The sequence below is a fragment of the Gobio gobio genome, assembly GCF_949357685.1.
Source record: "Gobio gobio genome assembly, chromosome: 7".
Taxonomy (NCBI): Eukaryota; Metazoa; Chordata; class Actinopteri; order Cypriniformes; family Gobionidae; genus Gobio; species Gobio gobio.
In genome coordinates, this window is record NC_137103.1 from 2,017,551 (window position 1) to 2,032,024 (window position 14,474).

General features: G+C 37.8%; 1 protein-coding gene across 1 annotated transcript in view; it reads right to left on the reverse strand.

Moving 5' to 3' along the window:
• Nucleotides 1-14,474, reverse strand: part of LOC307128853 (putative C-type lectin domain family 20 member A) — a 50,782-nt gene that overhangs the window by 17,452 nt on the left and 18,856 nt on the right. Inside the window, exon 2 of the mRNA XM_079820864.1 lies at nucleotides 1,915-2,280. Within this exon, the coding sequence (XP_079676990.1) occupies nucleotides 1,915-2,280 (366 nt within the window). The remainder of the gene's footprint in view (nucleotides 1-1,914; nucleotides 2,281-14,474) is intronic.

The window sequence follows — 14,474 nt, forward strand, 5'->3', positions numbered from 1 at the left end:
CTCGCATTTGTCATTAAAATAACGCAATAGAAACGGCCTCAAATTAACTATACAACGAGATGAAAGTCGTGTCTGAAAGCTGCAATCGTTTTTATTATTGGTTAAAATGAATGGAGAATATTTAGCCTTTTTTCCCGAGGGTGCTCGAGCCCTCGTGAACCCAAGGTATTGGCGCATCCTGTCACACTGACACTTCATCGCCAGGGCCCCGCTTGCGATGTTGGCTGGGCCCGCGTTCGTTACGGGCCCCACCGGCCGCACGGGCCCCAGTGCGGCTGCACTGCCTGCACTGTCTGTAGTTACGCCCCTGATTGTATCTCCTTCTATAATATATGCTAACAAACTTTGAAGGGTGGGGATTTGTGTCTCAACGATGTATCTCAAGCGGTCTAGTATGGCAGCTCGAGCACCTTGGAGCCTAAGCCTTTCGCCAAAGCCAAAGATTGTCAATAAATTTCATTCTCAAAGTCCTGACTGAAATAAAAAATAACATGCTTTTTGTATGATCTCTCTTATTTTGTTCAAATTATTCACATTTTCTGCAAATGTATGTTCTAGGGATGTGACGGTGAGGAAATTTTCCCACCGGTTAATTGATGTGTGACAACACCGGTAATACCGGTATCACCGGCGGAGGCTTTTAAATCACTAATTCTATCTAACCGAAAGTAACATGCACACGACCGCTCTGAACTGAAAACGTGCCAGTGTTGCGTATTCACACACTGTGAATGACAGCTCGTCTGTAAATGCGCGCTCTGTGAGACCATGGGTGCGTCTCAATCAGTTCCTAGTTCAGTAGTCAGGGCACTGATCAAGCATTGATCAGTCTATGATTGAGATGCACGCCATGAATGAATAACAGTTCGTCCGTAAAGCCTCGTTTATACTCGACGCGCCCGCACGAGCACGAGGGTGCGCGCGGCAAAAATAAATGCGCGCAGTCAGCGTAGCGGAGGCTCGCACTGCGGAGCCAGGCCAAAGTAAACAATGCGCGCTCTGTGCGGCCGTGCACATTTTACTTTCGGTTTTGAATTAGCGCCAATTCGGCTGCGGGTTGCTTGAATTATGGGTTCATTAGTCTATTATTTTTAATGAAAAACACAACAACAAAACAAATGACAAACTCCCTTAAATAGGCGCTTTTACGTTTCGCTTTGAAACCAAATCTTCCGCGATCATCTCAGTCAGCTCCTCACTCTTAAATCTGATGAATGACTCCTGCCGCTGCCGAGACTCACGGTCGGATCCTGCTTTATTAAGCAGATACGTTCAGTTTTTATTTGTATTGTCTGTTCTCTAACTGAACTAAATTATTTTATTACTATAAAAAAATCAAAAAGACGGTGGGCGGTGCCACGGTGGGCAAGTGATGTAACCGGTGTTGAGTCTGGACACCGGAAACACCGGAAACACCGACAACACCGACTATCGTAGCAAGCCTAGTATGTTCACATACTTTTCCTAGGACCTGTAGATGTAAAATAAAGTCTGTGTATACGTGAATGTTTTCCTGTATGATGTGAATTACACACTCACCCACATCGAAAATGTGAATTCTGAAGCTATTTCATTTTTAAACATGTTTCATTTAAGTTATTAGATATGAATATTTAGGTTGAGAGTGTCTGCAGTTTCTGTTGTTGAAACAAGTATTGTCACATTATGTGCACATTATTATTATTAGATTATTTTACTCATAAATGGAAAAAAAGCTTCACGATTTGAGTATTTGTAATTATTTGTATGAAATGCACGATTTGTATCATTACACTGAGAAGAAACACTGGTGTAGGATTTACCTTAAAACTATTCTCATTTAGAAATATCTAGTAAATAATTGCAAAGAAACAGCAACACATTGAATTAAAAGTCAAATGTTGAAGTAGAAAGACTGAAATAGTATTTTCTTACCGCTTTGACAAATAAAGGGAAGTCTCGATTCACATCTGTAGTCATTCCAATATCCATCTGAATAAAAATATGCCCAATATTCTTTTCCCATATAAGTATTTGGCTGAGGCGCATCCCAGTTCATGAATGTGATGTTTTCATTTTGAAAAGACCAGCGCCAGCTGTTCACGTCGTCATACAGTCCGATCCAAGTGTTCAGTTGTAGTCCAGCTCTTGACTTGTTGAATTCAATCCACTCTTCATCAGTCTGTACAGTGGCCAGGTCCCAGTGGTTCTGTCGACAGTATTCCTGAGCCTCGGCCCATGTTTTACTCTCTCCGATCAGAATATATTTATGTGAGCTGCACAGAATCACTGAGAGAAACCCTGATGAACAAACAGAAAACAAAACGTTAGCATTTTCTAAAAGCAAATACAATTATTCAGATTTCAGATGAGACTTAAACAGACAGAGAATTAATTCAGAGTCCATCTTGCATGTGAAAAATGAAGACAAATGTAGGTCCTCCAGAGATGCAGATTATCTGAGTGTTGTTATACAGTATGTTGTAACGTCTGGACTGTCTCACATTGCTCATTTCAGAAAAGTTGGGCATATGTTGCCTTTAAAAGCCAACTACCTTCAAACTCCCTGCGGATCGATCGCGGAAGAACCAAGAGAAAGCTTCAGCTCACACACGCTCTGAGAAGCTCAACACACACATCTCACTTTACTCAGATCAAAACCCATGCAGGTTTCCACTTTTACTTTAGATAAACTTTAGATGCGTTTAAGCTGTGCCTCCTTTTTAAGGTGATTGTTATTCATTGCTGGCTCTCGAGGTTAACTGTTTGTGAAATTGCCGTTTCTTGATTATTCTGTATATCTGTATTCTTTGTTTGTCGTATGTATTTGTAGTATCAATTATTAAAACCACAAACCACAGTTCAGATTTTTCTACAGGCTTTCATATAGTATCGTTGAGTACACTAATTAATATTCTAATAGATCAGAAAGTTATTCTTCACGGCCAGAAGGATAATCATCCTGTAGATTTGATAGAAAGAATAAAACTTCATGAGAATTGATAAGAAGATGGTACTGTCGGACGAACGGATCAGTCAATTTGAAATTAATTCTTTAAAGGTTATTAAGTTGGCTTGAGAAAGCCAACTTACTGAAATCCTAATAAACTTATTATTATTTTTCTTACCCAAATTTCTGACTATCTCCTCCTAGAGCTTTAACTCTACAAACTCCAAACTTGGCTCAGACCTTCAGACTGTTCTGACTCGCGTTGCTGTATCTTTTCTAACTGATCAGACTCACGGTTTTCCTGAAAATTAATATTAAATATCATAAAAATCCCATAGACTTTCATTGACCAAAGGTTCATGACTGTTTTAACTGTTTAACTTAAACTGCTAGAAGCCATTGATACTCAGTTAAGCTTTAAACTACCTATCTTCTTTCTAACTAATCTATCTATCTATCTATCTATCTATCTATCTATCTATCTATCTATCTATCTATCTATCTATCTATCTATCTATCTATCTATCTATCTATCTATCTACCTACCTATCTACCTATCTATCTATCTATCTATCTATCTATCTATCTATCTATCTATCTATCTATCTATCTAAAGACTGTTTTTATCTATCTATCTATCTTCAAACTTTTTCTATTTATCTATCTCTTTCTAACGAATCTATCTTTCTTTCTAACTATCTTTCTTTCGAACTAATCCATCTTTCTTTCTTTCTAACTAATCCATCTTTCTTTCTTTCTTTCTTTCTTTCTTTCTTTCTTTCTTTCTTTCTTTCTTTCTTTCTTTCTAATCCATCTTTCTTTCTAACTAATCTTTCTTTCTTTTTAATATATCTTTCTTTCTTTCTAACTAATCCATCTTTCTTTCTTTCTAACTAATCCATCTTTCTTTCTTTCTAACTAATCCATCTTTCTTTCTTTCTTTCTTTCTTTCTTTCTTTCTAACTAATCTTTCTTTCTTTCCTTCTAACTAATCTATCTTTCTTTCTTTCTTTCTTTCTTTCTTTCTAACTAATCCATCTTTCTTTCTTTCTAAGTAATCCATCTTTCTTTCTTTCTATCTTTCTTTCTAAGTAATTCATCTTTCTTTCTTTCTTTCTTTCTTTCTTTCTTTCTTTCTTTCTTTCTAACCGATCTATCTTTCTTTCTTTCTAACTAATCCATCTTTCTTTCTAACTAATCTTTCTTTCTTTCTAATATATCTTTCTTTCTTTGTTTTTCTTTCTTTCTTTCTAACTAATCCATCTTTCTTTCTTTCTAACTAGTCCATCTTTCTTTCTTTCATTCTAACTAATCCATCTTTCTTTCTTTCTAACTAATCTTTATTTTTTTTTCTTATAACTAATCCATCTTTCTTTCTTTCTTTCTTTCTAACTAATCAGTCTTTCTTTCTTTCTAACTAATCCATCTTTCTTTTTTTCTAACTAATTAATCAATCTTTCTTTCTTTCTTTATAATTCTTCTTTCTTTCTTTCTAACTAGTCCATCTTTCTTTCTTTCATTCTATCTAATTCATCTTTCTTTCTAACTCATTCATCTTTCTTTCTTTCAACTAATCTATCAATCTAACTTTAAACTACTTTAAACTTCTAACTTCTTTAAACTTCTTCAAACTTTCTGGTCAGGCTTTCTCAAGCCAACTTAAAGTTTGTCTCAACAAACTTTTTTTTCTAGTTCTGTACTTATATATATATATATATATATATATATATATATATATATATATATATATATATATATATATATATATATATATATATATATATATATATATATATAGTTAATGTAAAAATCCATTGTTATTAATTATTTATATATTGTACAAATACTTAGGTTAGGAATTTCCCTTTTGGGTGATTTTAAATATTTATAATTCGGTCATAACACGTTACGATTAATTATGAATAAATAAATATAAACACTGCATGAAAAGTGGGATTTTCGTCAGTATGTGGCACTGTAGATTGCCGTGGAACTTCAGGTTTACGACTGTGCACGGCAATTTGCAGGCAACACCGAAAACTGCCGTAAATTGTCGTAAATTGACGTGGGCCTTGCTTGGCAGTCGTCCCCCCATGACCCCCCCCCCCTTAATTATAGGAGAGGCTTTATCATGTAAATGAACATGCTGTGAGCTACACAAATGCAAATCAGAGTAGCAGCAGGGGGAGTTTTATCTAGGTTCTGAATTTTTTTTAACCAAAACAAGTTTAAAGTTTAAGTTAAAATGTTAACTTAAATTTAAGTTAAATGTACTCGTTTTAGTTCACATTACTACATTTTTAGGGCAACCAGTTTGCTCCAATTTTTTAAGTAGATTCAACTTGTCCGGGCTCACAGTGTAGATTAATTACTCTGTATGTCATTAGCAATAACCAATGTTATGTAAAAAAAAAATACAGGACAGCAGTTCATGTCTTCAACCTTTAGAGAGGTTATGTGATGCAACAAGACAATGAACCAAAGCACACAAATAAATCAAGTAAAGCATACAGTTTACATACCAACATAAATTTTTCCACCCTGCACTGTGAATGATTTCTAAATGGCTATTAATCATAAATGTGAAAAGTACAAGTTTGTGTGTTAATAGTTATTTTAGTCAGATTGTGTTTTTCTGTAATTGTCATTTAAATTGAGCTCACACCACATTTTATGAATTATCAATGCAGATTTACAAGAGGTGGTTTCCTGGACAGGGTTTAAATTATGCCAAGAGTAGGCCTTAATCTAGTTAATCGTGAGTTAAAAACGTGTTGCCTGGAACAAAGATTAAGCACAGATTACTAACACCTGGACTACGAGTCCTGAACTAAAATAAACTGGATTCATTTACAGTTTTATCTAATTGCTTACACACAATTTCTGAAAATATGGCTCCATTTCTTGTAACTCTACACACAAAACACACAAAACATCAGACATCTCTTGCAAAAGCAACACTTTGTGCAAAACTATTTTAACTCTTCCAAAAATGTTGTTTTTGCATATATCTAACTACACACAAATATGCACATCTGAGGAATTTTACAGTTGAACTGAAATCAACTGAACTGAATCAACACTGAAGTCACTTGAGCTGAATATTGACACTATATTGGCTTGTTAGAGCCGGTTTACAGCAGAATTTGTTTTGAACTTGTTACTGAAGCTGCTATGAAACAATATATTTTGTTGTATGCATTTTCTTTCTCAAACCTGAGTTTTGATTTCTAAGTGATCAATTTATGTATAAGTGTTTTCACACATGATCATTGGCTGTATGGGTCCTCAGTAAATTAATGTGGCATTTAAATGGCAAAAGTTATTCTTGTCTCTATAACTTATGGCTTCCTAGAGACACGTTTATGGGTAAATAAAATATTAATAATATAAATAAAATGAATATCAAAACATATTTTAAATATAATGAAGTCATTTTATTATAGCACTCATCAGATGTTCCTGGAAACAAAACAGAGACAGAACAGTATAAACAAACTATACAACAAACTAAACACCAAATTACAAAAACATTATTATGTGAAAGTGAATAAAGTTGTGTGTGTGTGTGTGTGTTTTCAGTTATAAATATGTGCTGTGTAAATTAGCCTATATATACTTTAGAAATTATATATAGCCTAGCTTTAAAAAACAAACAATAACCCATATAGATAAATTATAATAATTGTATAATATTAAGCTACTAATAACATTAGGCTACTTTACTCTAGCACAGTAGTCAGTTAAGCAATTAATTAACATCTTATATTAATATGTATGTAGCCTAGGCTACATCTAAAGGTAAGTCTGCTTTAAAAAATATATATATATATATATATTACACTTCGACATGTACAGAATGTGCGCGTTAAGAAACATGTTCAAATGTGTCTTCTTAACATGTTAAAACTGTGCGTCGACTGTGTGTGTATGCCTGTTACACGACCAGAATGTGCATGTCTACACATACAAAAGAAACACGTAAAAAATTGCTGCATTGACGCGGACAAACAGTGCGTGTTAACACGATCACAAGTCACGCGTTTCGTATAAAGAGATTTGGCCCCGGGCGCGTTCCATAGTAGAGCCCTAGTCCAATCACGTGCGAGGTCGAGGTCATGGCCATGACGCGTAGAAGACGAGCTTTAAACTTTTTTCCAGGACGCCGTCTTCAACTCCTGGACGCGACCAACTTTTTGGACTTTTTCAGGAGGCTGTCTTCGTCTTCACAACTCTGAGGCAAACTGCAGGCGCTATGAACCAGAGCATGGGTAATGTAACGTTACGATTTAAAGAATATGCTTTTATTCAGCTGTATAAGGACATGGATGCGTTAATAGATCCGAGCTTAAAACTGCACATTTTGTTTACACAGACTATCCTCGCCTCATAACGAAGCCGTGAGCTCTTATCTGCTTGGAGCGATTTCCGCGAGTCCAGATTTAACCACTGATCACGACGACATTCTGTGTAAGTAAGTTATAACTTATAATGTGTTTCTCATTCCTTGTTTAATTTTACCGTGACTGTTTTTATTGATACCAGTCTCATGTAATTGTTTTCCAGCTGCCTGTAAGACGTATTATGAATCGACACGCCGGAGCTTCAGATACAAACAACCTGAACTTACATCGCAGGCGGAAACTACGAAGTTTAGCTCAGAGTCGATCAGGAAGAAAAAGGGTAAGATTTATTATATTAGATCCGTTTTTTGTCAATGTGAGTATTTTCCAGGTTGCTTATTGTCTTTATGGATTGTATTACAGTTGCTGGAAGCGAGAGTGTGCTGGCTGAGGTGGACATTTGGAAGTCCGCGACCATTGAACTCATGTCTGATGAGGAAGACGCTTTGTTGACGGGGTGTCTGGATGGATTGTGCGGCCACCGCCCTCTCGTAGCCTGGAGCACGCCGAACTTTACATTACATTACGAGACATTACTGCTGCACTGTACATAGTTGTGTGTTTAACAATAAAGCTGTTTCTTTGAGTAAACCGCTGTGTTTTATAAATGAAGCCCTTTCTTTGAATGAACAGCTGTGTGTTTATATGAAGCTCTTTCTTTGAATAAACGGCACGGTCCGTATCATTTTCCCATATATTCCTTGATGGTATGAATACTTCATAGCACAATAACATTAATATAAAACATAAATTATTACAACATAAATTATATATTTATTATTATTATTATTGGGGTTTACATTTATAATGAGCCAGGGGGACCAATAATGATTGGTTTGCAGTGATCTGCCAACCAATCACGAGGGATTTTTCTTGTTTAAAAGTGAGTAAATTCAAGTCTGGCCGTTGACTCTCTGGTTTCGCTGCTATTCATATGCTAATTAGAGGCATCGCACCTCCGCGCGGTCTCTCAGCAGGGGGCTCTCCACCTACGTCATGGTTCGTTTACGACAATTTGTGGCACAGACGAACGCGACGTTCGCTGCCTCTAAATTGTCGAAAACTGCCGAAAATTAGGGAGATTTCCGGGAGTATACAGGCGTTTACGGGGTCGAAAATCCCACTTTTCATGCAGTGAAATACATAATTCCCTTTCTGAGCTTATTTAATGTATTAACATATGAAGCCGAGTCGTTAAAATGTTATGCATATGATAGACAAAGGACACAAGAATACAAATATAAAGTTTCTTATTCTTTAAATGTTTATAAAACACGCATTCATAAAAGGCAAGTTTATTTATATGGCACATTCATGCACAATGGTAATTCAAAGTGCTTTGCAATTCAAAAATAACCATAAAAACAGATGATTAAGTAATAAAATGAACATTAATTGGAAAAATGTATTTAAAATATTTATAAAAAATTATAAAGAAAAAAATTATAAAATAAAGGGTAATAAAAACTGACCTGAAAACAGAAAGAGCTGAATCAGTCTTCCTTCCATCGCTGTGTAGATCACGATGAGCTCCTCTCATCCGCTGCTAAAAATGGAAGATTCTGAAGATGTTCTGAAATATAGCCGTGACTAAGGGCTCAAAACACACCCAATTTCATTTGTGTATTTAAACCAGCTTCATCAAAAAGCAGCAAAATGACAAATTCATGATGTAAAATATTTGCTAAGCTAATTACACAAATCAGGCAAAATCAGAGCAAGAAGACACTGGTTTGCATGGGAAATCATCAACATGTGTTTGGGAGAGGCTTTGGCCCTGGCAGCATCACACCATCATAGAATGAGGAGTTACATCATGAGGTTTTTACTCCGCAGTGCATTTCAGGAAGGCTCCGCCATATTAGCAGGAACACCATCTGATGTTCTGCACAAAGACTGCACAATCACCAATGCATGTTCTTCCAATGACAGGAACTTCTCCACTAGAAATTTTACATTCCCAAAACACTCCGAGATGCAGGATGATCGCAGAACATTTAGGGAACCATATTTTATAAGGAAATGTGATGTGTACATTGATTCACACACACAAATGTGATTGAAGGACCTAAATAGGACCAAAAAATAACATTTTAGGTTGGTCCAGCAAACATTATGGGAATGTAGTGTAGAGACTGAGCACTGAACAAGATATGTTGAATCACAGTCCTAAATGAAACGAATATCCCTATAAACCCGTCTCCGGCGTGGTGACTCTGAATTTTTGAATATTCCTGTTTAATAACTGCCTCACCGACACGGCATCCTCAATAAACCTGTCTCCGGCGTGATGACTCCGATCTTTCGAATATTCATATCTGATAATATGCATATCTAATAATTGCCTCATCGACATGACATCCTCAATAAACCTGTCTCAGGCGTGATGACTCTGATAAGTGATATAGTGATCTATACATATACTCTGAAAATGAAAGTGAAGCCAGTATAGATGATGACCCTGACTTAAACTTACCACCACCTGCAGTAGAAAGAGAGACACTTCCTGAGTCTGTTATCAACCTCATAGAACAACTTACTGATAAAGTCAGTGCGCTGGAAGGACGGGTTGCTGAATGTGTCAAGACGATGAGTGGATGTTGATCACAAGAAGAGTTCCAGAACAAGGGTAAAGGGATGAAAGATCGGTTGGTGTATCGTATGGAGCGTGAATGTGAGAGATTCAAGAAAGTGGTGGAAAGGTCTGTGCAGGAACTCGGAACCTGCTGGTTCTGGAGGAGTCCACCGCTGACATCATCCTGGGCGCCCGTGGTTAGAGCAGCACAACCCAGTCATCTCCTGGAAGACGGGAGAAGTCCTGAAGTGGGGCGACAACTGCTTCCCGGACTGCTTCCCATCTCCACCGATTCGTCCCTCTCCGCGTTCCCAAGATCTCCCTGTCTGTGCCACGTCCATCGAGAGTCCGGTAGAGAGACGATCGGTGGATGTTCCCGCCTGTTACGCCCCCTTCAGTGACGTCTTCTGTCCCCAACGGGCTTCCAAGCTGCCTCCCCATCGGCATGGGACTGTACCATCGATCTGCTGCCAGGTGAACCAGTGCCCAGAGGGAAAATCTATCCCCTTTCTCTTCCGGAGGAGAAGGCCATGGAGGATTACATCAAGGAGGCGCTGGAGCAAGGCTACATCCGTCCATCCACCTCCCCTGCTGCTTCGAGTTTCTTCTTCGTGGCGAAAAAGGATGGAGGCTCGTGGCCCTGTATCGACTACCGCGCACTCAATAACATCACAGTGAAAAAGAATTTGGAAAAAATCCAAGTCAAGGCACTCAATAGGATGCAAAAGTAAAAAGCCTTTATTAGTTGGGCTAAAACATTAAAACACCAACGCGTATCGGCCCATTGGCCTTCATCAGGGTGTTGGTAACAAACAGACAGGATCAAGCAATACTTATAGTTGCATTGGTTTCAGGTGTGCCACTTAGGCACTTGCAACAAAATTTTTGGCCACTAGAGGCAATAATTCAGATAATGGCTGTTGCCAAAGGTAGGACTATACAAATACAAGGCAAAATAAGAGATCTCCAAGTGGAAAAAACAAAAAGAGTGACACCAATACAAACATCTTGTGTACTCCACACAGTTATGTCCCTGAAGTCAATAAATGTGAATAGGCTAGTTACCCATCTTACTTCTGAATTCATTGTCAAGATAGTTCTACAACAACAGAAGAAAAAATGTTATGGGCATTACAGTACATTCAAAGAATAGTCAACATTCACGGACAACAATACACGGTCCCTAATGAGACACAGCCATTACAAAAAAGGTGAGAGGTCAAAATCTTCATTGAGACCTGGATGACTGGTGGCCCTCAAGGAATAGATCCAATATGTCTCCCTTTGTTTAAGGCGTTTGATGATATCCCCACCCCTGGCATCAAGGCGAATAGCCTCAATGCCCACTACTCTTAGGGTCGAATCACTCCCATGTTTTGCGTCTATATAATGTTTGGCCATTGGATAGTTCATATTTCCAGTCCGAATGGCATATCTATGTTAAGCTACCCTGTCTCTTAGTCTCCTTTTAGTTAGGCCTATGTAAAAACATCCACAAGTACACTCTAAACGATAAACAACATGGGTGGTATTGCAATTTATAAAACTATTAATAGTGTAAGTCTTATTGCTAAAAACATCCATAAATTTTAATTGAAGAAGCCAGAAAGCAGAAGTCAGTGTTACAATCTCAGATTGAAGAATTGAAATCTGAGCTCACTCAGACAGAAACAGAGGAACACAGGTTGCCTTTTGAAAATAAATTAAAAGAAGATCTTGATAAACTGTCAACTAAATTGAAACAAGGCAAAATAATCAAATTTAAGCGAGACCGCAATGACTACAGTAATTGTTCTATATACGGCTGGGGCAAGAAGGGACACCTGACGAAAAGAAGAGTATCTTTTAATCTTCCAAGCACTGATGATGAGAACTATGATGAAACTCATGTCACTAATGACCGTGACAAAATTGCTGATGTGTATGACAGAAATGCTTTTTTGGAATTTCGCCCCAGACAGCACAACCAACCTTACAAAAGAGGAAGAGGAAAACGCGGAGGGGTGGAAAGCGGCGGAACCCACTCTCAGGAACCACCAATCACAAGGAGCCGGTTGAAGCATCGGTAGTAATTAATATCTCAGATCTCCCCCTCTCTGATGACTGCGTTTCTGTCTTGTCCAAGGGTCTCTCATTTTCTCCTACAAACTCAAGTAGACCATTTGACACCAAAGTGGACCTCTATCGATTCTACAGAAGTCTACATTTGAAGGCCTGGTACTCCCAGAACGCACAGGGTGCAGGTACCTACTCAACCACCACGGTAAACTCTTCTTTTCGGCCTAAATCTACTTTTTCACCGTGTACCACAAATCCCATATTGACTACTTTCACCAAAAAGGTGTCCTATGAAGTAGAAAAGCTTTACAGTAAACAAAAAAAGATCACCCAGCATAATCTCACACAAAATGAATCTCAAGCACTCAAGTGGCTTTCGGAGAGAGATGATATAATCATAATAAGTGCTGATAAGGGTGGTGCTGTCTGTGTGTGGGACAAGAAGAAGTATATAAGTGAAGCTCTTCGCCAACTAGACAACACTCAGTATTACTCAAAGCCCTCATCCAATACAATGGACACTATAAGAAGAGAGCTGGAGCAATTGCTTAATGAGGCAAAATTACATAATTGGATCACTAAGAAAGAATATGAGTTTTTGCTTTGTCAACACCCACGTTATTCTTCTTTTTACATGCTCCCCAAAGTCCACAAGGATCTGGAAAATCCACCTGGCAGACCGATAATCAGCGGGAATGATTCAATAACAGAACCTGCTTCCAAGTTTGTGGATTACTTTATCAAGACATTTGTGGCAGATTTACCTTCTTATATTCAAGATACTACACAGGTTTTAAAGAAAATTGAACAAATAGGTAACATAGGCTCTTGTTTTATGGCCACAATGGATGTGGAGTCTTTATACAGCAATATTGTACATGACGAGGGTCTAGAGGCTTTAAAACACTATCTCTCATCCAGACCTGAACATTTGATGCCTCCCAGTGACTTTATAGTGCGACTTACTGAGTGGACTTTAAAGAACAACATTTTTCTCTTTCAAGACAAACTGTATAGACAAGAAAAGGGGACTGCAATGGGTGCTTGTTTTGCTCCCAATTATGCCAATCTGTTTCTAGGCTTATGGGAGGAGCGCTATATATTTTCCCAAGTTAACCCTTTTAAAGATAAAGTCTTGTGGTGGGGTAGATACATTGACGATGTGATTCTGATGTTCTCAGGCTCAGAAAAAGAACTTGTAGACTTCCATGTATATGTAAATAGCTTAAATGAGAACCTAAAATTTAGTCTGGACTATGATTTACACGCTATTAACTTTCTGGATCTACGGATCTCAAAAGATAATGAGGGATTCTTACATACATCTATCTTTAGAAAGGCAACAGATCGTAATACCTTATTGCATGCTAATAGTTTTCATCCCTCATGGCTTATTGATAACATACCCTTTGGACAGATCCAGAGACTAAGGCGTATATGTGATTCAGACCAGGATTTCCAGTATCAATCTATGGATATGCAGCAGCGTTTTCGACAAAGAGGTTATCAAACACAAACTCTCGTTCAAGCTCATAATCGAGCCCAATCACTTGAAAGGAAGAGCCTGCTTCAGTCTAGACCCAAAAGAGTATCAACACAGAAACCCTATTTTGTCACTCATTACAGCAAGGAGGCTGTCCAGATTAAACACATTATAAAGAAAAACTGGAACATTATTGAATGTGACCCGACTTTACGGGAAATATTCACGGAACCCCCTGGGATCAGCTTTAGGAGGGCCCCCACACTTAAAGACAAGTTAGTAAGAAGTTACCTCCCTGCTCCTAAACGTGAAACTTGGCTTCGTCAACCCAAGGGAAACTTTCCTTGTGGCAATTGTAATTATTGTGAGAATATTGCTAAAACTGACAAATTTATGGATGTTTTTAGCAATAAGACTTACACTATTAGTATATTATATAGTTTTATAAATTGCAATACCACCCATGTTGTTTATCGTTTAGAGTGTACTTGTGGATGTTTTTACATAGGCCTAACTAAAAGGAGACTAAGAGACAGGGTAGCTGAACATAGATATGCCATTCGGACTGGAAATATGAACTATCCAATGGCCAAACATTATATAGACGCAAAACATGGGAGTGATTCGACCCTAAGAGTAGTGGGCATTGAGGCTATTCGCCTTGATGCCAGGGGTGGGGATATCATCAAACGCCTTAAACAAAGGGAGACATATTGGATCTATTCCTTGAGGGCCACCAGTCATCCAGGTCTCAATGAAGATTTTGACCTCTCACCTTTTTTGTAATGGCTGTGTCTCATTAGGGACCGTGTATTGTTGTCCGTGAATGTTGACTATTCTTTGAATGTACTGTAATGCCCATAACATTTTTTCTTCTGTTGTTGTAGAACTATCTTGACAATGAATTCAGAAGTAAGATGGGTAACTAGCCTATTCACATTTATTGACTTCAGGGACATAACTGTGTGGAGTACACAAGATGTTTGTATTGGTGTCACTCTTTTTGTTTTTTTGTTTTTTCCACTT